At 53.5% G+C, this 24,213-nt stretch overlaps 10 protein-coding genes and 1 non-coding gene across 11 annotated transcripts; 8 read left to right on the forward strand and 3 right to left on the reverse strand.

Annotated features, from left to right (window-relative positions):
• Positions 1–942: 942 nt before the first annotated feature.
• QC761_310170 (uncharacterized protein) lies at positions 943–3,231 on the forward strand. The gene is made up of 2 exons (XM_062878161.1): positions 943–2,491; positions 2,555–3,231. The coding sequence occupies exons 1-2, from the start codon at positions 2,109–2,111 to the stop codon at positions 2,826–2,828; spliced, it is 657 nt and encodes a 218-aa protein (XP_062734002.1). The 5' UTR covers positions 943–2,108; the 3' UTR covers positions 2,829–3,231.
• A 28-nt stretch (positions 3,232–3,259) lies between these two features.
• On the reverse strand, positions 3,260–4,613 carry QC761_310180 (uncharacterized protein). Its single transcript, XM_062878162.1, has 2 exons — positions 3,974–4,613; positions 3,260–3,913 (listed from the first exon to the last, which is right to left on the reverse strand). The coding sequence occupies exons 1-2, from the start codon at positions 4,334–4,336 to the stop codon at positions 3,407–3,409; spliced, it is 870 nt and encodes a 289-aa protein (XP_062734003.1). The 5' UTR covers positions 4,337–4,613; the 3' UTR covers positions 3,260–3,406.
• Positions 4,614–4,835: 222 nt separating this feature from the next.
• QC761_310190 (uncharacterized protein) lies at positions 4,836–7,924 on the forward strand. The gene is made up of 2 exons (XM_062878163.1): positions 4,836–5,617; positions 5,695–7,924. Exons 1-2 carry the CDS (start codon positions 5,228–5,230, stop codon positions 7,345–7,347), a joined length of 2,043 nt encoding a protein of 680 aa, XP_062734004.1. The 5' UTR covers positions 4,836–5,227; the 3' UTR covers positions 7,348–7,924.
• A 67-nt stretch (positions 7,925–7,991) lies between these two features.
• On the reverse strand, positions 7,992–10,030 carry QC761_310200 (uncharacterized protein). Its single transcript, XM_062878164.1, has 3 exons — positions 9,928–10,030; positions 9,295–9,786; positions 7,992–9,231 (listed from the first exon to the last, which is right to left on the reverse strand). Exons 1-3 carry the CDS (start codon positions 9,966–9,968, stop codon positions 8,199–8,201), a joined length of 1,566 nt encoding a protein of 521 aa, XP_062734005.1. The 5' UTR covers positions 9,969–10,030; the 3' UTR covers positions 7,992–8,198.
• A 735-nt stretch (positions 10,031–10,765) lies between these two features.
• Positions 10,766–10,852, forward strand: QC761_0058810. Its single transcript has one exon. It is a non-coding gene; the product is annotated as a tRNA-Gly (tRNA).
• A 768-nt stretch (positions 10,853–11,620) lies between these two features.
• On the forward strand, positions 11,621–13,927 carry QC761_310210 (uncharacterized protein). Its single transcript, XM_062878165.1, has 3 exons — positions 11,621–12,244; positions 12,303–12,512; positions 12,584–13,927. The coding sequence occupies exons 1-3, from the start codon at positions 12,034–12,036 to the stop codon at positions 13,717–13,719; spliced, it is 1,557 nt and encodes a 518-aa protein (XP_062734006.1). The 5' UTR covers positions 11,621–12,033; the 3' UTR covers positions 13,720–13,927.
• A 356-nt stretch (positions 13,928–14,283) lies between these two features.
• TUB1_1 (alpha-tubulin) lies at positions 14,284–15,051 on the forward strand (the record flags this gene model as incomplete). Its single annotated transcript, XM_062872547.1, is given in 3 exon segments — positions 14,284–14,651; positions 14,821–14,861; positions 14,872–15,051. The coding sequence occupies 3 exon segments, from the start codon at positions 14,627–14,629 to the stop codon at positions 15,049–15,051; spliced, it is 246 nt and encodes an 81-aa protein (XP_062734007.1). The 5' UTR covers positions 14,284–14,626.
• Positions 15,052–15,274: 223 nt separating this feature from the next.
• On the forward strand, positions 15,275–16,592 carry TUB1_2 (alpha-tubulin; the record flags this gene model as incomplete). The annotated part of the gene is made up of 3 exons (XM_062872548.1): positions 15,275–15,821; positions 15,882–16,305; positions 16,367–16,592. The coding sequence occupies 3 exons, from the start codon at positions 15,275–15,277 to the stop codon at positions 16,590–16,592; spliced, it is 1,197 nt and encodes a 398-aa protein (XP_062734008.1).
• Positions 16,593–17,660: 1,068 nt separating this feature from the next.
• On the forward strand, positions 17,661–21,823 carry QC761_310230 (uncharacterized protein; the record flags this gene model as incomplete). Its single annotated transcript, XM_062878166.1, has 5 exons — positions 17,661–17,697; positions 17,783–17,934; positions 18,023–20,946; positions 21,025–21,703; positions 21,794–21,823. 5 exons carry the CDS (start codon positions 17,661–17,663, stop codon positions 21,821–21,823), a joined length of 3,822 nt encoding a protein of 1,273 aa, XP_062734009.1.
• Positions 21,824–22,565: 742 nt separating this feature from the next.
• On the forward strand, positions 22,566–22,832 carry DPH3 (Diphthamide biosynthesis protein 3; the record flags this gene model as incomplete). Its single annotated transcript, XM_062878167.1, has 1 exon — positions 22,566–22,832. The coding sequence occupies one exon, from the start codon at positions 22,566–22,568 to the stop codon at positions 22,830–22,832; it is 267 nt and encodes an 88-aa protein (XP_062734010.1).
• A 225-nt stretch (positions 22,833–23,057) lies between these two features.
• QC761_310245 (uncharacterized protein) lies at positions 23,058–23,613 on the reverse strand (the record flags this gene model as incomplete). The annotated part of the gene is made up of 2 exons (XM_062878168.1): positions 23,058–23,322; positions 23,451–23,613. The coding sequence occupies 2 exons, from the start codon at positions 23,611–23,613 to the stop codon at positions 23,213–23,215; spliced, it is 273 nt and encodes a 90-aa protein (XP_062734011.1). The 3' UTR covers positions 23,058–23,212.
• Between the last annotated feature and the right edge of the window lie 600 nt (positions 23,614–24,213).

Below are 24,213 nucleotides of genomic sequence, written 5' to 3' on the forward strand. Positions count from 1 at the left end.
AAGGCTGAATGGACAGTGGGGCTTTGGTTGTGAGGTTATTTATACGGCATCTTCAGGGCAAAGGCAGGGTGGATGGCCGCCGTTGAGTTGGTTTATGGCGGACGGGTAGCGGATAGTGTTATGGAAAGGAAGAGAGGGGGTTTACCAACACGCAACATCCGGTCGATCATCTTTCAGATGCCGGCCAGGAGACGGAACGGAACAGGTTCGTTGTTTAAGCCGGGCCAGTACCGATGCAGGAGGGTGATGTTTCTTGGCCCTGTGCTTTGTTGTTCCTGCTTTTCTGGGGTTGGGGGCGTGGGATAGAATAGAATACAAGGCGTCTAGGAAAAGGCAGATGGAGTTGGACTAAGTCTACTTTGAGGGGATTGATGAAGGGAGTCCTCCTCTAGGAAGGCCTTCTAATACAAATAAGTCTTTAGACATGACTCTGGTGTTGGCACATGACATAAAACGACAAGAGAACATGAATCGAGCGTCAGTTCGGACGATGAGTTAGGAAGATGCTGCGAATCCGCCACCACCCCCATCAGCTTCTCCAAAAGTCGGTGCGTATGCATGTTTTCGTAGATCGGGCTATTGAATCTTGGAAAGCTATCAATGAGAAACAAAAGCGACGCTACGAATAATAGTCCTCCTTGCGTTTGCCGTGGATGTTTCGACAGGGTGAATACTTGTTACGGGACCTGCACTCCGTAGGGGAAAAGCCAAGATATGGATGACAGAAAATAAAAAAACCCCCAGCAGCAAGCGCGGACCAGAAGCTGTCGCTGTGTGAGCCGAGGCGCTTGGGGGAGAAGGCTGAAACCGAGAGCTGTTTGACATGCGTCACAGAACCCGCACTCTGTGGCAGAAGAAGCCCGTGCATAGGTCTGGTGGGCGGCCCCCCCCCCGCCAACCCCTGTTTTTGCTGGAGAGCCTCCACGGTCACCCGCTCTTCCAGCGGCGCGAACTGGACAACAGCAAACCTTATTTCGGCTCCATCTGTGTCCGAATCCACTCAATTCGACGTCAACCTCGACTTCTTCTCCATGCTGGCCACAGCCACCCCAGGGCCACGAGGGCAGCAACCGCTGTGGCTTGCTCCCCGGGGCTGTGGCCGGCGATGGCACTGGATCAGAGGCTTCATCGTCAGCCGGCACTTGCAGCGCTTCCTTTGACCACGGCGTTTATCCTTTTGCTGTCAGCTCTCTTCCACTAGGACTTGGCCACGCAAGAGAAGCAAGCCCATGACCTTCAAAGCCACACGGAAGACACAGACATCCGGGCGGCTGCTATGAATATATACTACATTGACAAGGTGCTAACAAAGTGCCATAGGTCTTGGTGCAGCCAAGCGAGGGGTAGTTGTAAGTGAAACGGCGCATCGAGGCGGGAGGGAGATGGCTTGTTCCCAGCAGTCTGGGACCAGTGAGATTCTCATCCATGTCCCCCAAAACACCATCTCAGGATAGCTTGCCACCACACAGACGAACCCATGATGCGTTCGCAACAACATCAATTGCCAGCTGCAAACGCGAGCAGGACCTCGTTCAGCATTGATCCTTGATATAAACCAATTTCCTTTGGTTTTTCTTGGTGGCATCGCAGCTTTCCTAGCCTAGCGCCGAGAGGTTGCGGTCAAAACGTCGAGACGTTTCAAAGACCTCACCTTGGACCCCCCGGCCCTTGCAAGCACCCCCTGTCCCCCCTACCATTCGGATGTCTCGAGATGCGCTGCAGGTGGATGAGTGCGAGTGCACACCTTCAGACGATCCTTCACTTTCCCGCCGGGACCCATATTCATGCTTTAAATCACGGCACGTCCCAGACCTCCTGGCCTGGCCTTCTCTTTATTCCTCTTCATCTGTCCATAGTCTTCAGTTCAGGTGTCGTCCTGTTTTCTTAACTTTTTTCCTCTCTCTTCTCTTCTTCGCCGTCAACCATTCTTTTGACCCTTTACCAACTACCAGGCTAGACCTGTAATATTCACACAGCGCCAGTCGCTTTATTATCAGAAAACAACTTAACAAACACTCTCTTTTTCGACGAGCCGGACACTCGCTTCAAACCTCCCCTTTTTATTTTATCACCAAACAACACAAAACCACACACACATATACCTCAAAATGCAGTTCAAGACACTTGCCCTTGCCGCTCTCGCGAGCTTGGCCTCCGCCCAAAGAACCTGGGTTGTCACCGTTGCGCAGAACGGCAGCCTCACCTTTTCCCCCGACAACATCAAGGCCGCCCCAGGCGAGTTTGTCCAGTTCCAGTTTCTCGCTGGCAACCACACCGTCACTCAGTCCACCTTCGACAAGCCATGCCAGCCCATCGCCATGCACAGCAACGCTACCGGCTTCCACTCCGGCTTTCAGCCCGTGGCCGCCTCTGCCTCGATGGGCATGATCCCCACCTACACCATCCAGATCAACAACACCAATCCCCTCTGGCTCTATTGCGCTCAGGGCCGTCACTGCGAGAACGGCATGTCCATGGTCATTAACGAGCCGTACGTTTTTTCCCCTCTACCCTCTTCAGACTGAAGATATGACAAACTAACACATCAAAACAGAGCAACCAACCCCAACCGCACCCTCGCCAACTACAAGGCCCTTGCCGCCCAGGCTCAGACCATTCTCCCCGGTGGCAGCGCCTCGGGCGGCCAGACCGGCAGCACCGACTCCCCTACCACTCCCCCCACCGGCACCACCCCCGATGGCGAGACCGCCCCCGGCACCGAGACCTCCGAGAGCGCCTCCCCAAGCGTCACGGCCGGTGCTGGCATGCTCGCCGCGCCAGGAGCCTTTGTGCTCTTTGCCGCCGGTGCCGTCGCCATGCTTCTTTAATGTCCTCTTTTACCACCTGGGTATTAGAGTGATATTTTTTTCAATTTCAAAAGGCAGGAGGAGGAAGTTAATATTTTTTGGGACTTGTTTCAAAGGGATAAACAGGAGGCTACCTATCTAGCCCTCGGGTTTTGGGGCTGGGTGAGTGGGGATGATGATACCAAAGAGAGAAAGAGCCTGGTGAATGGAGTCGTTTTATGTTGTTCAATTCTAGGGGGAGATATCTTGGTGTACATAATTCTTTGTTGTGGTTGCATGATATCGCCCCGGTGTTCATTTTTTATTGTTTTCTGGACTTGGGGCTTTTTGCAAAAGGAAACCAATTTGTTTTTCTATTGCATTTTTTAGCTGTATCAAAAATGTATATGTGGTGTTGTTTATGGTCATCTTTTCGTTCAAGAATATATGCCAAGTGTGGTGATCATGAAAATTGCAACGTAATATGGCTTGAAGCTTTGTATGACAATTTGACTAGACAGAAAAGTCCACGTATATGATACATCCATAAATTTCCCTTCCCCAAAAAAGCCCGGAAAAGCAAAACTCGCTTCTTGACTATACCTATATAGCTAATAACCCTATTCATCCTTCTGCCCCGGAATTTTCCTCACCTTCCTCCCCTTCGCCGCCGCCTCACACAACGGCCTCCTCGGCTCCGTCCCCGGCCACCCCTTGGGCATCTTGACATAGCCGACCTTTCTGTACTTGTCGCTCTTTGCAAAGAAATCAACCCAGTGCTTCAGCCCGTCGTGCACCTTTTTCAACGCCTCCTCCCTCTCCTTCTTTTTCATCTCCTTGAGCTCCGCGCGGGAGAAGTGCTTGTCTACGGCTGGGTCGTCCAGGGGGAGGTACATCTCTTCCACCCCCCTCATGTCGGGGGAGCGGTCTTCGGCAAAGCAACCCGTGACGTAGGCGCGGGCGGCGTCGCAGCCGGCAAAGTAATGGTAGGAGCCGCCGGGGCCGTAGGTGCGGCGGTTGGAGGAGACGTCGTAGATTGTCCAGTTGATTGCTAGGTAGATGGGGAGGTCGGGGTTGGTGCCGTCGTAGAGGGAGAGTTCAGCTGGGGTGAGGTAGATCGGTCCTTGCTGCGGGGGGGGGTTAGTGACTGAAAGGGGGCGGGTCGAAAGGGGGCGGGGGAAACGCACGAGGAGCTCCTTGTAGTAGGCTTTGGTTAAGTACTTTGGGGGGTTGGACATGCCCCAGAAGAAGGTCTCGCCGTTGGAGACGAGATAGCTCAACCCGCAGGAGGCGAGGAAGAGGAAGGAGATGACACGGAGGGCGTCGAGAGCGATATTGGCGGTGTCGTACTCGTCGACATCATCTTTGGACTTTTTCTTCTTGGACTTTGGCTTCTTTACGGGTTGGGATGTTTTCTTGCTGGTGAATTCTGATTCTGAGGAGGAGAGCGTCTGAACTCGTTTGAGGGGGGGCTGTTGTTCGGTTTCTGAGGCAGAGGAGTCTTTGGCCTCGGGCTTGCGCCGCCGGACTGCGGGTTCGGGGGAGGCCATCGCGGGGGGTTTACAAGAGGGATTCAGGAGAGCTTGGGGACAAGTAGATTCAATTGGGGTGTTTAACGGTGGAGAAACGGATATTGTACTCCGTACAGCAAGAGGTGGTATGTAGGAAGGGAAGTCCGGTATGGCCAGATCTCCAACGTTGTTTTTAACCGGCCATGCGAGGCTGAGAAGTGGGATGCGACGGAGGGATGGGAACTAACGCTCCGCAATTGCTGCAATCAATGAATGACCATTAAACAACTCCCCCCCCTGTGCTTCTGCTTCGGTGGGCCGTTCCGCAATCTTGGATTGGAGCGAGGCTGCAGATGACTGAGAGCCCCGCTTTGGACCGCGAAGCTAGCTCACGCGTCGCCCATAGCAACTCCCCACAGTACGATATGCCGGGCTGTGGTTGGTCAAAATGGCCTGAAGAAAGCACTGGGCAGGTCAGTGGTAAATACAGCAACCCTGTAAAATTAATAACGCTCTGGTCTGTCTCTCCCTCAGTGGGACAATTTCCAGATTATCAATCCCAAGATTGCGATCGCGACTTTTATGACTGACCACCACCTGCCATTGCATTCACCCTTTTTTGTCGCACATTTTCCATGGTGCAGGTCTAGCACACTTTTACACACAACCACAACCGTATCCTACCCGTTGTATTTTGGGCACGACACGAGCTTTTATCTTGATCCGAACCCTGATAACAAACGAGAGTGAGGGTGTAAATAGACTTCGACGCACGGGGAGAAGCCACCACCCCCTCCGCAAGACAACAAGACAAGACAACACCCTGTCGTCATTCGGCAAACCACCTACCAACTGCGCAAACCCGACATCAGTCCTTTACAGAATCGCTTTGCATGACACCACAATAACATATACCTTCAACACTCGACCATGTCTATGCCGTCGAGTCCTGCCGGTGGCGGCACCACCACCACAACACCCCTCCAGCCCATGTCGCATAACCAACAACGCGAGCGCGATCCCGCTCTCTTCTCGCCCACCCAGACTAGAGGTCGCGGCCTGACCCTCGGAGCTTCCACGGACAATGCGCGCGACAGCTCGGTTCACGAAAAGATTAACCAGTTCAACTCGCTCGCCGTGCAATCAAAACAACTCGAGCGCAAGACCGCCGATGCCGCCCTCAAGCGCGCCATGCTTGGCCGGGAGGAGGCCGAGAGCGAAATGCGCCGCTACCGTGACGAGTGTAGAATGCTCAGGAGGGCGGTAGAGGAAGGGAGAGAACGGGAACGAAAAGTGGGCGAGAGACTGGAGACAGTAATGGTATGTTTACGGTCCTTTTCCGATAGCTAATCCGGGCGCCAAGCAGACAACGACTAATGCGGGAATAAACAAAACAGGAGAGCTATGGACGCGCAAAGGAGACACACGAACACACCAAAGAACTCTGGGAGAAGGAGATCCGTCGCGCCCGAAAGGAGACCTTCAAGACCCAGAGTGCCTTTGTCAAGCTTCAGGAAGAGCTCAAGAATTCTCGGAACGCCCACAGGTCGACCGAAGAGGAGCTTCATCGCGAAAAGCAACTATGCTCTGAACGAGCACAGGACGCTTTTACCGCCAAATACCAGCTTGTAGCTCTTCAGAACCAACTTGAGCAGGCTCTCGAAAAGATCAAGACACTTGAGCAGGAACGTGACTCGCTCAAAACGATGGTCGAACAAGAGAAGCAGCTCCGGCTAGTGGCCGAGGAGGGCAAACGCCCCGCATCCGACGACGGGAGAATTACGCCACGCAAGCGACCACGGACATCCTCCATCAGCTCATCATCGTCCGATGTACCCGACTTTGAGGAGATTACCCGGAAATGGGAGTGGGAGAAGCAGCGCGCCGACAGGGCAGTGCAGCAAGTGCAGTTCCTCGAGACCGAGTGCCGGTTGAGGGTCTGCGCCGCGGCCAAAGCCTTTCGTCGAAGCAGTTCAAGCCGAGGGAGCACAAGCACTAGTCGTCGATCTAGCCCCCGACGCAAACGACCTAGTCTCTTGAGAATCGCAGATGCTGCCGACGCTGTCATCATTGGAAGCAACGCCGAGCCGTCTCCTGATCTCGCCTCACCAAAGCGTTCCAAGACCGACATGCTCAGGGAGGAGCTGGGCTCTCGGAATGACAGGTTCTTTACACCGGTTGAGCAACCTGTACGTTATTCTCGCACGCCGAGCGTTGACCCGCCAGATTTCGCGATGCTTGATAAGGACAGGACATCGCTACTGTCGTTGCTCGACGCCCCCCATAGAGAGGAGAGCCCAGCGTTGACGTTTAGCATTCCCACCGTTCCAGCACCCGCCCCAGCCGCAACAGTAAAGCAGGTTGTTCGGCAAGAAGAACCGGAATCGGATGTCGAGGTTCATAGATCCGTCCCGCATCCTGTGCCAGAGCCTGTTGTTCCCGTCCATCAGGAACCGTCCCCCCGTTCTGCCGCGCCTTCGACCGATCCTTTGCCATCTGTCAAGACCCTCAGCAACGAGCTACCAGCCCCTGCTCCGCGTCCTCACACCTCGAATTCGTTTCATCGGTTCCGGGAAGCCGCCGCCAAAGCCGCGCTTACTGTTGTGACAACCACGACAAAGGTGCCGCTCAAAGACGAGAACAAGGACCCGAACCTCGCTTCCAAGATCATGAAGATGCAAAAAGAACAGCAATACCAAACTCCCAACCGAGGGAATATCTCAGCCGGGAGTGAAAACGAGTGGGACAAGCCAAGCTTTGACGTGACGAACCCGGCGCTGACGCCGACCATGACGAGGGAGGAGGCTCTAGCGCAGATAAAAGATCGGAGAGTCCGGGCTAGGAGTGCCGGGCGTTCTGGTGGTGCTGCTGGACCTCAGGGAACCCTGTCGAGGAAGGTGTCGACTGAGACGATGAAGAGTGGCAGCGGGCCAAGGGGGAGGGAGCAGGAGAGGAGGGATGTTAGCGTGCAGAGCGCGCCAACTGTGATGACGGGGAATAGGGAGCCCAGCAGGGGGGCGGTTGTGGGGGGGAGAAGGATGAGGAGTTGAAGTACGACGATAAATGATTGGAAAGTGGCAACGGAGAGGAGGAGGAGTCAGGATATGACATGATATCCCTTACTGTTTGACTTTTTTTTTGTCGGCTTCGGATTTGTATACACCCCTCTCAGCACACACACACACACACATACACACAACACCCGGTTTGCGTTTTTTTTTCGGTTCAGGTTTTCAGCAGCATCATCATCACATGGAAAAAGGAAAGGAGAGGGGGGGGGGGTAACACAGGACATTTTTGCATTTCTTCAGGAGTTGCGAGGTTGTCTCTTTTTTTGTCTTCTCCGGGTCTGGATGCCAATGGATGGAAACTGCAAAATCATCATTACAACTCTGAAACTGGACAAAAACTGGGGAAACTTTTCTTACTTGGCGGGCGCTCTGGTGTTTCTTTTTTACTGGACGGGCGGACGGCTGGCACAAACTTCTATAATACCCCTAACCATTTTGTGTTTTTTCTTTTTTCTGTTGGCTCTTGAAACCATTTTCAAGGAACGCATGGGGTTGGGTGGGAAAGTCTGGCCAAGCGTTTTGCGTTCAGGGGTTGCAGGTTGGGCACTGTCGACGATATCGGGGTGGTGGTGGTGCTGGCTTGACAGGCTACACTGGTTGTTTAATTGACATTTTACATTGTTCTCATCGCAAATTGCTTCGAATGCTGTACTCGACAGTTGGTGATGTATCACTACTTATTTCTTCTTGTCATGAACTGCCATGTAATTAGAATCCGATCATGTCAAAAATCATGAAGCTGTCATTGTCACCACCATCATCACTCCAATCCAATCATCGTTTAGACCAAACATAAGTCCATCATTGCGATACTCTCGGTCTACTCCTCCTCAGCTTCCCTTTGGCCCATTTCCAACTTGTGCGGATAAAAAAGACACAGACCGACCCGTGGCATTTCCATCCTCCCCAAGGGAATGACCAGCAACCGACATGGCCCTCGACTTCCTCCTGCCACTTCTGGCAGCCCTATGCTGGTCCTTTGTAGCAGACAGCTCCCTCTGCTCCATCATCGCGGCGGTGATCTCTCTGCCACTAACAAAGTACCCCAAAGATAATATCGCCGTGCCCCTCACCTGCTCGGTCGTTACAGCTGGCCAAACCACAAAAAAATCCAGAAAATATGTGGCTTCGACCGGTGAATGAAGAGGAGGAGAAGACGTCTTGCTCGATGCTGCTCCCTTATGTATCCCCTTCAAAGCAGTCTTGGTGCTGCCATTGGCGTGTGGTTTCGAAGGAGATGTCTCGAGCGAGCATGATGACTTGGTGCTGAGCGGCAGCCAAAACTTCTTGTTGTTCAAATCGTCGTCCTCTGGGTCCGTCTCAAATTCCACTCGTCGTTCAAGCCTCTGGATGTACTCCCACTCCTTGCAAGCCTTGGTACAGTATGTCTTCAACTCGGAAACAAATGGCTGGCGTTTGGCCTCCAGCACAAGGCTTTCGAAGCAACTTGCGACGGAGCTAACCACGGAATCGGTGCATTCGGTGCTGATGGAATCAGTGATGGTCCTGTACTCGGCAAGTGCCCGGAAGAGTACTGAGCGCAGGTAAGCCTCGACCTCTTCGTTTTCTTCGGCCAGATGGTTGAGGAATTCATTCAGCTCGGAGGATTTGCGTAGGAGATAGATGGGCTGGAAGATGGCATTGCGCAACTCATATCCAAGAATGGCGAGGAAAGTGGCTATTCGCATGTGTTTGGCGGTTGCGGAGTTGGAGACGGGGAGAGGGAGGATCCAATCAGTGCGGCTCAGAGCAGGGTGGCTCTTGATCGTAGTCCAGTTGACACCATTCAGGGGCAGGTCATCACAAAAGTATGTCTCGGCCAGTTTGACGGCAGAGGTGCGGATGGAGTCCATGATACTGCAACTTCACCCTTCAAAGTTAGCAATCATATCATAGTCAACTTGAACAAGAGTGAGGAGGACATACATGTGCTTGATATTTTCCGTAATGGGAACCAGCCTGGCTGAAAATGTTGATAATCTCTCAAGCTTGGCTGTCTCCTCACTCAGCTCCTGCTTCACGGAGTCAATCTGCCACTGCATCTTCCCCCTTTCGTCGCCCAGCTGCGTCTCATTGTCGGCGAGCTTCTTCTTGGCCTCGAGGTATTGGCACTCAAGAGTTTGCATCTGCTTCAAGACATCCTGGAGCTTTTTGGAAGCATCATCACCTTGCTTCCTAGCTGCGTCCAGACTTGTCTGGAGTCTCGCAATCTGGTTGATTGTATGGGTGTTGTCACGTTCGAGATTGCTGTATTTCTTCCGGAGTTTTTTGTTCTCGGCGCCAATGGAGGCAAATTGCTTGACGGCCGGATGGGATGCCAACGTAGTAAACAAATTCTCAATGTCGTCCAAAGAAGGCGGAGTTGTTGAAGCGGTGGTGTTGGAGGAGGAGAGAGTTGCCAGTTTCCCGGTGGACATGCTGGTCAGAGTCAGCTAATATTGTGGGGTTTAATCAGGTGGTTGATTAAGGGGGAAGGCAAGTTGGAGAGTATGACACCATGTGGGACTGAAATTTTGCCTGTTCGAATGTTGGAAAGGAGGCATTATGGCGGACAACCACCTTCTTTTCAACTTGCTCGACAGTTTCATCATCTGCATCATTGCTTGTCAAATCTCTGGCTGATTCTCTCCCACCAACATCCTGTGCCACCCATCTCCTCTCGTGGCCAATAATGGCACGATGGGCCTCAGTGCGTTGATTGTCCAGCACCTTCCCACATGAAGCTCAGCCTTCCATTTCAAAGTGAAGCTTGTGGTCAGACCCCGAATCTTCATCAGGATTCTCGCAGAAAAACCACTTTGATCATGATATGCGATGAGCCAGTGAGGCGAGCAGGTCATCACCTCCCCCCAAGTTGAATGCAAGCCACAAATCATGCCCGGGCCCGCCATCAATCAATATTCGGTACTGCCTCCGGATAGACAGCCAATTGCCGGTGTCTTTCCGGAGCAAACGGACTGATAGCATTTGATCCATATGCCTCTTTCCATCGGGATGATGCCGTAACATGGAAACTTGAAAGTTTGACAATGGAATTGTGATAGAAGAGCCAATGCTATTTTTATCTGCTGAGATGGCCAGTCATGACGAAATTCCATTTTATGTTCAGTCGCAAACCAAGCCTCACTCTGCGGTTTTCCGTGGTCAGGCGGTTCTCCGTGGTCAGGTGGGTTTGATGAGATGGCTTCACATGTAGGTTCTTTTGGAACAAACGGATTTAAGTGACCTTGGCCCCGATCTTGATAGCTGTCAGATTGTGATATCTATATACCTAGAGCTATCACACTCAATATGCTGTGCAACCATGCAACCATTACTCCGTTTGATAAAGACTACCTGCGGCCCTTATACAACGCATATCTCCACACCCAACCTCAACAACAACAACACAAGGACAGCGCGATTAGTTCAGTGGTTAGAATACTCGCTTCCCATCTCGCTCTTGGACAAGCGAGGGACCCGAGTTCGAATCTCGGATTGCGCAGCTGATACTGATTCGCTTCTTTTTGGTTATCTTTGGTGCTAACATGGCAGGCGTGGTCAACGTCTTTTTGGCAGAAGGAGCGGAGGTGAGTCGGGAAGGGGCGGTGGACCCCTCGGCCCGAACTAAATACAGTTCAATGGATTCATCTGAGGTTACCTGGTCGAGGACTACCAAAGAGTGGAGGTATGAGAGTGATGCTCAACTGGAAACAACGGTTGATGGGCATGTGTTTTGAAAACGGATTAGGTATTTCAGGGTTGGGACTTGTGTTAGTTAGATACCTACCCAGTTCAAGGCTCACGAGGAGAGGTAAATATGACTCCACTGCTAACTCGGTGACAACATTGTAACGGGTCTATTTGTCTTGTTAAATTGTTTAGACCATAGACTTGCTTATGTTGAGCGGTTGGAGTAGTTGTGGTCTTGAGAAAGACACTGATTTCTGCGTGCTCTATCCATATTCATAAACTTGACGTCCTGAGGTGAAGAAACGACTTGAAAGTCACGCATGTTGAGGTGAAGCAGCATGGCATTGCCGTTTAACCCACGAGGCTGAATGGAGCCTTCATCGAACGAGTTATATGAGCATCGGTGAAATTAGAAACTTTGATGCCACTCGCCATCTCATTGGCTGTAGTACTAATTGCTATCACAGAACAGAGGTCTCCAATCTCGCGGCAGCCAATGCACATCAGACTTTTCCACAACCGACACAGCAGCTGTGCCTCCCATCTGTCTTGCGGAAAAGGAAGCTCCCTGGTGATGCGGCCCGAGCTCCTTTTTGTGAAACGTCGCGAGTGCGGAAGAGACGAAGGGCACGAGCCACCCTGCGCCGCGAGCCACGCATCCGGCAACAGAAGCGGAAGCCTCCCAAGCGAAAAAAAGAGAAACGGGAACGCTTTCGAAGCACACCCCTGTCATCATCCTGCTGACATTTAAGGCTTCAATATTTCCAATTGCTGAGCCTCCTCTGACAAACTGATGTAACCAGCCTGTATTTTATCATGGTGCTGAGAAGGCGCCTTTACTGTGTCTCTTTTTCTTTCCTTTCGAATGCAATGAATGAATGAATGGATGGATGGATGAATGAATGCGCCGCCAATCGATGAACTCCGCCGTGTTACCATCGTCTGTTTATCCCGAAACCACTGAGAGCTAGGAACCGGATCTCACTCGGCTTCATGGCCAGACCGGCCGGCGACCAGCTGAACGCTCACGCAGCACCAGCAACAAATGGCCATATGGGCATCTCGCAGCCATCCTCCTCTCAACCACTTTCCACCACCCAGCTTATCAGCCACATTCCCAAAATCCTCCCTCACGAGCGCGTCTTCCCCATACAGATAGGGTCTGAGCTCTTCAAACTATCGGGCGCATCGCTATCATCCGATGGTATGTATATCATCTGAGTGGGTGGAGGGAATGAGCACAAATTGACTGACATGAACAGCGCCGTCGTACTTTTCCCAATACTTTCTGTGTCAGCTAAAACAGGCCGAAGAAAATGGAGAAGACATTTCCAACGCCATCCGGACCCTGTCCATCGATCGTGACCCAGACACGTTTAAAGATATTGCTCTACACCTTCAGGGGTATCATGTGAAACCGCGAGATGCAACGCACTTTGTGCGATTGTTTGCCGATGCACAGTTTTACAGACGTGAGACAACGCTGCTATTGCTACTTGCTGCAAGGCCGAAGACATGTTGGGCTAACGCTGTGTCTTGCTAGTCCCCAAGTTGATGTCCCAGTTGTACGAGGAGAGCATCTTTACTACTATTGGAGAGCGCCAGTTTGCAATACCACGAGAGCTATTCAATGACCCAGGGAACTCACCCAACTTTTTCTCGCTGGGCTTTGCTGTCTTCTTTTCCTCACCAGACGAGCTCTTTCCTGGCTTGGACAGAGAAGGGCTTCTTCGGCCACCATCGATTGTGCCCCCTGCGATCCCAACACGTAACGGGGATATTTTTGCCGAGCTACTCAACCTTCTCCGAGGATACCCGGTCAATATTCGCGATGAAGGCCATCGCGCAGAGCTACTCCGAGATTGCCGGTATTTCAACTTCAAAGGGCTCGAGCAGCGTCTGATCCCGCATCAGATATCCTACAACCTGTCACGTAGACGACACGAAATTGTTCTTCGGCTCAGGGACATACTCAAAAGCGGTATCACGGTAGCTTCCGAGCCCACCGCACTCGATCCAGCCGCCGGATGGGTCAACTACGCCCGCCCGTTCGTCGACGAGAAATCTTACGAGCTAGTGCTCGAGATTGGCGATGAGAGCACCAGGCTACAGTTTGGACCGAATGGATCGATCCGAGCCGAGTTCTTTGGGGAAGTCAAGACTCGCGTGGCGAAACTTTTCGAGGTCATCTCTACCAAGCTCAACTTACCGCCCACAACACAGCCCCTCGGGTTGCTAATGGCACAAGGGGGTGCGAGCAGCCAACCAGCTACGCCGGGGAACACACCGCTTAGCGAGGATTTGGTAAGGGTTGTGATGGATCCCGAGGCAAGCGTCACGCTGGACGGAAGAGCCTGGAGCTTGGAAGAGGCGGGGAATAGCTCGGTGCCGTCATCGGCTGGGGGACTGGGTGGTGTGAGTGGCGGTGGTGAACAGAACTCGCCCTCGGCGTTACTGCTGTCTGTTCCGGCCTCACAGCCGTTTTCGAGGAAGAGGAGGAGGGTGGATATGAATGGCGGACTGGAGGAATGGATTGTGCGGACTGGGCAGTGGCGGCTGAGGATTCAAGGGGTCAAGAATGGGAAGGCGGCGGTAGAGTGTTGTTTGGTGGCGGTCAAGCTGGATGCTATGAGCTCGGAGCATGCTAGGAATCTGCAGAGGTCCTTTTTGGGAGGGTGACTTTGGATATGCTGGGAATGATACCTTGAGTTGTTGGATATGAGGGTGTTTGTATGTCGTTGTCATGTTGGAATTCATGGCATGGGATTATTGTGTTTATCCTATTACAAACTCTCTGTTTTTTTATTAATCAGCAAGCATTATTACTTTATGACAACAGGCTGTGACAGTTCAGTGCGGCAACGAATGAATGAGTGTTGCACTGGCACTGACTGGTATTCCAGTGGGTCTCTTGGCCATCAGATGTTGCTGGCAAAAATATGGATCCCTCCCAAATTGAGATTGGCCTATCAATCTGGACCATGTCACCGTCAGGAGGCCCGCTCTTTCACTGTCCAGCCATCTCTTCCATGTCCCTTGGGGTGAGGCTTGCTGTGATGTATGCTGTATAGGACATATATGTATGTAGGTCGGATGTCTGTAAGGTACAGACATAAACTGGTTGGGTATCTGTAGGGAGTGAAGCAAGTCGGGGCTCAGACGGCGAGACTGCCGGCATCCCGGACCCAGCCAGCCGGGCAGCAGACCGCACTGGATTGGACAGACATGACGCTCGGGCCCATGAGTGATCACAACCAGCGGTGTTTTGGGGGGTGCTTTCTGTGGTCTGCTCAGTGCACGGCAGTGACTGGCTGATAAAGCACGGGCAAGGAGAGGAAGCGCGCTTGCCTGCTTCGGGGAACGCTTCTGTCAACAATCAAATTTCCCCACCACTGTCACCCAAGTTCGACCTTCAGGCTTCCGAAGAACGACCAACCTTCAAATTTCCACTTCTCCAGCCAAACCCGCCCGTTGTTGTTGTTGTCTTGTGACCCAGCTGGTGTCTTTGGTTTTGCTGACAGGCTATATTCATATTGCACCTTTCTCTTTTTTTTGCAGCAAAGAGTACTTCTGCTACCAAGTCAAGATGCGTGAGATTATCAGCTTGAACGGTATGTTTTTTTTGCCCCGACCTGAAGCTCCTTTTTTTTTTCTCGGCGTGGCGCGCGTCTTTGGCCTCACCGCATCGGTTGGGGGCACCTCGATATCGGCGCATGCCACCGACTCAACACCACCCTTTTGGACGACTTTTGTGTTGATACTGACTTTCTCTGTCTATAGTCGGCCAGGCCGGTTGCCAGATCGCCAACTCCTGCTGGGAGGTATGTACAGCATCACCCCTCTCTCGACTCGTCCTCCTCCCCGGTTGCCCGCATCGTCATCAGAGCTGCCTCGCCTCGTGACAACACACCAGGCGACATCATGACTTTCGATCTCCTCTGCTCGGCACCGATGAACACTACATTCGATATGCTTGATGGAATAGGGACTTTACTGACCTTACATGTGTAGCTGTACTGCCTTGAGCACGGCATCCAGGTATGCTCTCGTCCCCGATTTTTAGCGGTCGGAATATTGTGATACTGACCCGTTCATATCATTAGCCCGATGGATACCTCACTGAGGAGCGCAAGGCTGCTGACCCCGACCATGGCTTCAGCACTTTCTTCTCTGAGACTGGTGCGTACTTGGGACCTTTGATGTGTGCCCTCATATCTTTTGGCCCAGCTGACGGATGTATGCCCAAGCAGGAAATGGCAAATATGTTCCCCGGACAATCTACTGCGATCTCGAGCCCAACGTCGTCGATGAGGTCCGCACTGGTGCCTACCGTGGCCTCTTCCATCCCGAGCACATGATTACCGGAAAGGAGGACGCCTCCAACAACTATGCCCGCGGTCACTACACTGTCGGCAAGGAGCTTATTGATCAGGTGCTCGACAAGGTCCGCCGCGTGGCCGATAACTGCAGTGGTCTTCAGGGTTTCCTCGTTTTCCACTCCTTCGGTGGTGGTACCGGTTCCGGTTTCGGTGCTCTGTTGATGGAGCGCCTCTCGGTTGACTATGGCAAGAAGTCAAAGCTCGAGTTCTGCGTCTATCCTGCCCCCCAGACCGCTACCTCTGTTGTTGAGCCCTACAACTCTATTCTCACCACCCACACTACCCTTGAGCACGCCGACTGCTCCTTCATGGTCGACAACGAGGCCATCTACGATATCTGCCGTCGCAACCTTGGTCTCGAGCGCCCCAACTATGAGAACCTGAACCGTCTCATTGCTCAGGGTATGTTTTTCCAGAGCACCAGACGTATTCTTTTTTGACACCTGCTGACATATCTTCCAGTCGTTTCTTCCATTACCGCCTCGCTCCGTTTCGATGGCTCCCTGAACGTCGATCTCAACGAGTTCCAGACCAACTTGGTCCCCTACCCCCGCATCCACTTCCCTCTGGTTGCTTATGCCCCCGTCATCTCGGCCGCCAAGGCTGCCCACGAGGCCAACAGCGTCCAGGAGATGACCATGTCTTGCTTCGAGCCCAATAACCAGATGGTCAAGTGTGACCCCCGCAATGGCAAGTACATGGCTACCTGCTTGTTGTACCGCGGTGACGTCGTCCCCAACGACGCCCACGCTGCCGTTGCCACCCTCAAGACCAAGCGCACCATCCAGTTCGTCGACTGGTGCCCTACCGGTTTCAAGCTTGGTATCTGCTACCAGCCCCCCCACCAGGTGCCCAACGGCGATCTGGCCAAGGTTAACCGTGCTGTGTATGTATACCCTGGTTGTTGTGTATTCTATTTTGTTACAACTTGCTAACTATGCCTCTAGCTGCATGCTTTCCAACACCACCGCCATTGCCGAGGCCTGGTCCGCTCTCTCTCACAAGTTCGATCTCATGTACTCCAAGCGCGCCTTCGTCCACTGGTATGTTGGTGAGGGTATGGAGGAGGGTGAGTTCTCGGAGGCTCGCGAGGATCTTGCTGCTCTTGAGCGCGATTACGAGGAGGTTGCTGCCGATTCGATGGAGGGTGAGGATGTCGAGGCCGAGTACTAAGTGCGGAAGCACGGAAGCTACGTGTGTGGATACTCCGTGGTGGCAAAGTTTGGTATGTTTGATTGTGGGCGAATCACCTTGGACGAAGGGTTGTTGTTGTTGCACCGAGTCCTTTTAGTCATCCCCTTTAGGCCTGCGATATCCCGTTGGCGAAAAGAGGCTCTCTGCGTTTTCATGGGTATACTTCCTTGGCAAGCGCGGACCCAGTGAATTTTATTTTGTTAGACGGAAAGTGAATAGTGAATTTTAATGGAGAACAGCAGAATACCTGGAGGGATATTATAATGTTGTCTTGTTTTGTTTTGTTTTGTTTGGGGAGTGGGACAGACTGTGTACATAGGAGAGATCCCCCGGAGTACAGTATTTGGTGTCACACCTTAATGGTACTTTCCAAGTGATGCTCAATTATCGCGCATGTCTGCTTTCTGAGACCTGTACTAGCGAGGAGACGGGGTTATGTCTGCAACTGTCTGCAACAAGCTGCCATCTGCACCGTTGCTGCAGTTGCCGTTGGCTGTTGAGCTTGGGGGTTTACTGCAGCTCTGGCAGGACGAGCCTGGTTGGACCCTTGGGACCCAATCAAGGGTTGGGTTGCTGCCAAGGCGCTGTGACAGATCGAGGCATCCCCACTCTGCGGACTTTCCCGCTAGCTGTTTGGCTTCCAGGTTCCTCTCTGCTGCCCAAGGGAGCTTGGGGGAGTCGCAATCCCAGCCTCACGAACGTTGCCAGACCAGACCAGACTGGACGGTTGATTTTCCCCCACTCGCCCACTCAACCAGACTCGACCTCGCAAACTACGAATGCGCATATGCCATAGTCCACTGCTAGGCCCGCATGATTCTTGTTCTTTTGTTTTCTGATTCCTACTGAGCGTCTCTTTCGTCCATTTCCCTCTTGTAATACACGCATTTCCTTTTCCCTCACACGAAACCGTGACTGCCAGCGAGCGACTCGACCAGGCACGAGAAACAGACATTAGCCACCACCACCACCACCACCGAAGAAGGACGATTGAGCAAAAACACATTTGGTCTCTTTTCGCAACACACGGCACATCTGGTTCTCACCATGGCCGAATCATCTTCTGCCGCCGCCGCCGATGCCGGTACGTGTTTTAAAAAGCAGTGGCAGACAGACCGGCGACTTTTTGGGCAACGGGGGCACGGGCTAACCGGAAATGATGGCTTTAGGGGCACCGAACCTCAACCTCACACCGGAAGAGAAACGAGTCTACGGCCAGCTGTTCCGAGCAGCTGATACAGAAAATGTTGGAGTTGTCACCGGAGAAGTTGCTGTCAAATTCTTTGAGAAGACAAGGCTAGATTCGAGAATCTTGGGCGAGGTTCGTGTTTCAGGGGCTGCATCCCCACCAGCCGATATTGTGACCTCACCAAAAACGCTGACACTCTTGTTTTGTGATATTTCTACAGATTTGGCAGATTGCGGATAAAGAAAACAGAGGCTTCCTCACCCCGGCTGGGTTTGGCATCGTCTTGAGGCTCATTGGGCATGCGCAGGCCGGCCGGGAACCAACTCCCGAGCTGGCTCTTCAGCAAGGTCCTATTCCACGATTCGATGGCTTCACACCGACCCCTGCCCCTATTCCACCGCCGCCCGCGCTTCAGGCCCAGGCCACGGGCGCCCCAGGTCCCATTCGCATCCCACCGCTTACTCCGGAGAAGGTTGCCCAGTATGCTGGCTTGTTCGAGAGACAGCCTCTTCAGGCTGGCGGTATGCTTCCTGGAGACCAGGCCAAGCAAATCTTTGAGAAGTCTGGTCTTCCCAACGAGGTCCTGGGTCGTATCTGGATGCTTGCCGACACCGAACAGCGCGGCGCCCTCGTCTTGACCGAATTCGTTATCGCCATGCACTTGCTTTCTTCCATGAAGACTGGCGCGTTGCGCGGCTTGCCCAACATCCTGCCTGCGGCCCTTTACGAGGCGGCCACTCGCCGTGCACCGCTTGGCGCAAGCATCCCCAGACAACAGTCCCCCACAACGGCTACACCACCCATCTCGGCCGTCCCACGACAGCTCACCGGCCCAGCGCCCTTGCAGCAGATGCGCACCGGAAGTCCCCTTGGCCGCCCCCCGATTGTTGCGCAAACGACTGGAGACTGGCTGGTTACTCCACAGGACAAGGCTCGGTTTGATCAACTGTACGAGGAGCTCGACAAGTCAAAGAAGGGATTCATTACTGGTGAAGAAGCTGTCGGGTTTTTCAGTCAGTCCAATCTTTCCGAGGATGCTCTGGCCCAGATTTGGGATCTGGCCGATATCAACTCTGCGGGCCGCTTGACCAGGGACGAGTTCGCCGTCGCCATGTATCTTATCCGACAGCAACGCACCAAGCCAGGCGCCCATACTTTGCCGACCACCCTCCCCGCCAACCTCATCCCACCGAGCATGCGGGCGCAGGTTGTTAGACCCCCAACAGCCACCGGCGCTTCAGCTTTTGACGCACCCCCACGACCTCAGCCAAAGCCATCTGCGCTCGAAGACTTGTTTGGGCTGGATGATCCTCAGCCGCCAGCGCCAGCTCAGGTGGCTTTGGCTACAGGCGGATCGGCTGGTGGTGATCCCTTCGCTACTAGCATGAGCCCTGTTGCCCCTACGTCACCAGCCAGACCGTCTCCCAACACCTCGACATTCAAGCCTTTTGTTCCGTCCTCTTCCTTTGGCCGCGGCCTTACCACACAGCCTACCGGTGGCTCCAATGCGTCCGCTGCAGGTTCCGTGACTAGTCTCCCGATGAGACCTCCTGCTCCCTCCTTTGAAGACGACCTGCTTGGTGATGCCGAGCCCGAGGTTAGCAAGAACTTGTCGAGCGAGACTACTGAGCTTGCCAACCTGTCCAACCAGATTGGTTCTTTGACCAAGCAAGTGCAGGATGTGCAGGGTCAACGTGCGGCTACCCAGAATGAGCTCAGCCAGTCCAGCATCCAGAAGAAGAATTTTGAGCAGCGTCTGGCTCAGCTGCGCGCCATGTACGAGAAGGAAGCGCAGGATGTCCGGTCGCTCGAGACGCAGCTTACAGCCTCCAAGAATGAGACCAAGAAGCTCCAGACCGAGTTTGCCATGATTGATGCTAGCTATCAAGACATCCAGAACCAGCACCGAACCGTTGTGGCGGCCCTGCAGGCGGATCAACAGGAAAACGCAAGCCTTAAGGAGCGGATCCGGGCAGTGAATGCCGAGATTGCGCAGCTGAAGCCCCAGGTCGAGAAGCTCAAGTCCGAGGCCAGACAGCAAAAGGGCCTTGTCGCTATCAACAAGAAGCAGCTCGCCACCAACGAGGGTGAACGGGATAAGCTGAAGACGGAGGTGGAGGAGCTCACCAAGAGCAACGAGGAGCTTGCCCGCCAGGCCAACAGCAGTTCGCCTGGTTTGGCTCAGGTCGGAAGCCCAGCCCTTTCCACCACGAGCGCTAATAACCCATTCTTCCGGAGGACGGGAAGCACCGATATCACCGGGGCTTTTGCCTCGCCCCCCATTCGGTCCTTTAGCAACCAGAGCTTCGATGATGTCTTTGGGCCCAGTCTGAACGTCCGTGATACGAGCACCCCTCCCCCTCAGCCCGCCAGTGCTATTCCAGCACAATTCACCGGAACCTCTACTGGCAGCGGATCGTTTGCGACACCTGGCTCGAGCAGCCCTAATGTTAGCCGCCAAGCCACCGTCGCGACCGACTCACCTACAGTCCCGGAACCTAGGCAGATCAACTCTACCTTTCTGCCATTTCCCGAACCCACCGACTCCCTGAGCACCTCCCGCCAGGCTTCGCCGGCCTTGAGCCGCCCCGAGACTCACCAGGAGTCCCAACCCATCAGGGCTGCTTCGCCTATTGAGGCTCTCAAGACGGGACAGAGCTTTGCCTCTGGCTCGGGCTCCGACCGGCCAAGAGCCCCCTCGGTCGCTTCGGATAAGCCTTCCAACGTCTTTGGTTCTGTTCCCGAAGAGACGATCCAGCGTCCCGCCACCAGTGGTAACGTGGACCCCTTCGCCGTGGACCAACAAAAGGCCAAGGAGGACTTTGAGTCGGCCTTTGCCAGCTTCAAGCAGGCCAAGGCTGCCGCCCCCGCCTCGTCCGGCGCGGATGCGACCAAGGCATTCTCAACCTTCAACAACGAGTTCCCTCCCATCTCGGAACTCGAGGGTGACGACGAGTCGGACAGTGAGAGTGAGCGCGGCGGGTTCGACGATGACTTTGCGCCTGTTTCGCCGGCCACCAAGCCGGTCGAGAAGAGCATCGAGTCTCGATCTGCCTCCCCAACTATCACCACCAAGTCTGCACCAGACGCTTCTGCGGCCGCGGGATCCTCCCAGAGCCCAGCTCCTGAGCAGCAAGCTGCGAGGTACGACCAACGTCGTTTAGTCTCGTTTTCGCTCCAGCCCACCCTTCATTATTACACAGAGACTGACATTATTTGCAGCGAGAAACCTGCCGCCGCCACTACGGCCTCGTCCACTAACCTGACCAAGCTCTCCAGCTCGAATGTAGACGACATCTTTGGCTCAGCTCTCGCAGCCCAGCCTGCTGCCGCTGCAACGAACAACCGCCCGAGCACTGCGACTGCTCCTGCGCCCAAGGGTGCGTTTGACGATCTTGATGGCGATTTCGAGGGTCTCGAGGATGCCAAGGAGGGTTCCGCCGACGATGACTTTGCCAACATCTCCCGGTCCGGTCTCGACGACTTCAACCCCGTCTTTGACAGCAGCCCGCCGCCAAGCCAGCCCAAGAGCGACTCGGCCGCCACCAGCGGAGCCTTTGGTGGTGAGAGCAGCTTCGACTTCGCCTCACTATCGACCACTTCGGCCGCCAACAGCACGGCTGGTCCCGCGTCTGCTTCGGGCCCTGGCAAAGCCAAGGGTGATGCCCACGACTGGGATGCCATTTTTGCCGGTCTAGATGAGACCCCCACTGCATCGTCAGTGACGCTGGCCAGTGGCAACGAAAACGCCAAGGAGGCTCCGGCAAGGCCGGCTGCTGGGGGGGCGCTGACGGAGGAGGGAGAGCACGATGATCCGATCCTGAAGAACCTCACGAGTATGGGGTACTCCCGGACGGATGCGCTAGCGGCGCTGGAGAAGTATGATTACAATTTGGAGAGGGTAAGCAGCAAGACCAAGAATGGATTCTCTTCTCAGAGCAGGAGGGTGAGGACGTGAGGCTGACCAAAGGTTTTCTTTCTTTTCTTTTAGGCTGCGAATTATCTTGCCAGTCAGTCTTAGGCACATTTCGCAGTTGGGGTAGTTCCGATGAGAGATTTTCTCTTGGATCTTGTTGCGATCTTGATGGGGAAAGGAGTGAGGGGGGAGTGGCGGATGCAGAGGGAGGATTCGTTGGTTGTTTGGTTGGTTGGATGTCAGTTGGTTGGCTGTCTTTGATGATGAGTGATACCTTTTCCTTTGTCTTTTCTACCCATTTTCTCTTGTTGGAACAAGATGTCGTTCCATCGCCACCACTATTCTCTGTTCTGCTGGCCATTTTTGCGCTGCATTAGCTGGACAACATCACTCTCTCTCTAAACACACGTTTTTCCTTAATGCTTAATTTATTGTCTCTTCACTTTTCTTTATATCTTGTACTATCTGTGCCTGTCGAGGTACTGTTGGGGGATTTCTTTCTGTAGTGTATACTTTACCTTCTGTAGCGTAGTTAAGTGTATATCCTTATGTATCCGTGTTTGGTCTTTTTCTTCCTTTGAGTTGCTGCCCCGTTTCTTGTGGTTACCATGGTGAATGTTGGTTGTATGTAAGTGATTTGTGTGGGGCTGGCTGTGATGGGAGGTGGATCCAATCAGATGCCACAGAATGTCTACCCCGCGCCAAGACCGATTCCAAGCGGCAGGGGTTAGTATTTCAAAGTCATCATCTTTTTGCCCCTCCAAAACTTTTTTTGTTTGTTTGCCGCAACCAAAGGACCCAAGAACAACAACAACCTTTTCACCGTGACGAAAGCGAGGGAGACAAAATGGCCGACGACGACGAGCAGCTCTCCATCTACGACGAGGTCGAGATCGAGGACATGACGTTTGACGAGGCGCTGCAGACGTACCACTACCCGTGTCCTTGCGGCGACAAGTTTGAGATTGCGCTTTGCGACTTGCAGGACGGGGCGGACATTGCTGTCTGCCCGAGTTGCAGCTTGATGATTAGGGTTATTTTTGAGGTGGAGGATTTGCCCGGGGGAGGAGGGAAGGGGGTTGAGGGGGGGAAGGCGGTGGCTGTTTCTGCTTAGAGGGCTGGGAAAACAGAAGGATAGTAAAGCTGAGAGATTTGGGCTGGTGGATAGGTGACAGGGGCGATCGAGCGAACGAACGGAGGAGACTTCACCGATCGAAACCCGCGAGGCCAGCAGAACAATTTCGAGGCTTTTGTTATATGGTCGGTGACAACAAGCTTGGTCCAGCAAAATTCGAGAACTCAAGTGATGACGAAAAAGTGTTGGGAGTGAGAATTGGTTGTGGTACAAATTCTTCCAACATCTGATTCCTTCACATGTCCTTATGTACAATACATTACAACCCCTTTCCGTCACTACTGCTGCCGCTATCATCACCACGACGATCCCTTCCCTATCTCACTACCATCACGACCACCACCACCATTGCCTCGAATTCACACCAACCCCACAGCCATAACAGCAAACACGACCAGCCCCGCCAGAGGCCCCTCCAGCCCAGCAACGTTGCTACCCGCCGCGTTGGTAGGGACGACAGAGGCGGTCGCTATTGTTTTTCTACCGTCAGCTTGGGTCTCTCAACAGCGAGCTCATATCTTGTGGGGAAGATGGTGACAACAACAGTGGGCAACGAAACCCGAGAAGAAAAGGGCAAGGAGGAAAGGGGCAACAGACTGGTAACAGCCGGCGTGGCGGTGGTCGTCGTGGAAGACGGGAAAACGGTCGTCGCCGAGGTGATGGTGGAAACGGAGCCAGTTTCGGTGCTCGTCGTGGTTGTTTGACCCGACACGAGGGCTGCGGCGCCGAGAGCGACGAGTCCGGAGGAGGTGAAGCGCATTTTGTTGAGTCGGGGAGGGTGTTGGGTTGGGTTGGGTTTGGGTTTGGGTATCTAGGGGTATCAAGAGGATATTTTTGAGTAAAAAAAGATTGGGGATATTTATTACAGACACAGAGTGAGTGAAGATGTCAAGGAAGAAGAGAATAGATCAGTGAGGGGACTAGGGGACGAAAGGTATTTGAGGAGAGGAGAAAGAAAGGGTAGGTGATGATTCATAGCGATGGAATGGGAGATATCGTCCGAAGACTGCAGATTGTGAGTAGAGGGAGAAAACATCATGCTTCCGTTATGAGTTGGACATATCCTTGGCAAGTCTGACACTTTTGGAGATAAAATCCCTGATATTTGACAGTCGGAAAGACTCCGTTTCCCTTCCCTCGCATCCAAGTCGATAGAGCGCATGCAGCACGAGGAATTCCCAAGACTTGCCTCTCCCAAGACTTGCCTCGCGGGGGTCAGCTCCGGCACTAATAACTCCAAGCTTCCGCAGCTCGCAAGGAGAACAGCCGGTGATATAGCTGTGATGTCAAGCGGTGTCTTTGACCCCTTACCACATTCAAATCCAGAACTCGTCATCAGACGCACACCCTTCTTCCAAAA

The sequence above is a fragment of the Podospora bellae-mahoneyi genome, chromosome 3 (assembly GCF_035222275.1).
Source record: "Podospora bellae-mahoneyi strain CBS 112042 chromosome 3, whole genome shotgun sequence".
Classification (NCBI taxonomy): domain Eukaryota; kingdom Fungi; phylum Ascomycota; class Sordariomycetes; order Sordariales; family Podosporaceae; genus Podospora; species Podospora bellae-mahoneyi.

Bases quoted from the DNA above. Each gene is read 5' to 3' on its own strand.
- QC761_310170 (XM_062878161.1), top strand. From the start codon at position 2,109: ATGCAGTTCAAGACACTTGCCCTTGCCGCTCTCGCGAGCTTGGCCTCC. The intron at 2,492-2,554 runs GTACGTTTTTTC...ACATCAAAACAG, and splicing joins TCCATGGTCATTAACGAGCC to AGCAACCAACCCCAACCGCA.
- QC761_310180 (XM_062878162.1), bottom strand. From the start codon at position 4,336: ATGGCCTCCCCCGAACCCGCAGTCCGGCGGCGCAAGCCCGAGGCCAAA. The intron at 3,914-3,973 runs GTGCGTTTCCCC...CCCCCCCCGCAG, and splicing joins CCTACTACAAGGAGCTCCTC to CAAGGACCGATCTACCTCAC.
- QC761_310190 (XM_062878163.1), top strand. From the start codon at position 5,228: ATGTCTATGCCGTCGAGTCCTGCCGGTGGCGGCACCACCACCACAACA. The intron at 5,618-5,694 runs GTATGTTTACGG...TAAACAAAACAG, and splicing joins AGAGACTGGAGACAGTAATG to GAGAGCTATGGACGCGCAAA.
- QC761_310200 (XM_062878164.1), bottom strand. From the start codon at position 9,968: ATGATGCAGATGATGAAACTGTCGAGCAAGTTGAAAAGAAG. The intron at 9,787-9,927 runs GTGGTTGTCCGC...GACTCTGACCAG, and splicing joins TCGAGCAAGTTGAAAAGAAG to CATGTCCACCGGGAAACTGG. The intron at 9,232-9,294 runs GTATGTCCTCCT...TGAAGGGTGAAG, and splicing joins ACGGAAAATATCAAGCACAT to TTGCAGTATCATGGACTCCA.
- QC761_310210 (XM_062878165.1), top strand. From the start codon at position 12,034: ATGGCCAGACCGGCCGGCGACCAGCTGAACGCTCACGCAGCACCAGCA. The intron at 12,245-12,302 runs GTATGTATATCA...TGACATGAACAG, and splicing joins CGCATCGCTATCATCCGATG to CGCCGTCGTACTTTTCCCAA. The intron at 12,513-12,583 runs GTGAGACAACGC...GTGTCTTGCTAG, and splicing joins CGATGCACAGTTTTACAGAC to TCCCCAAGTTGATGTCCCAG.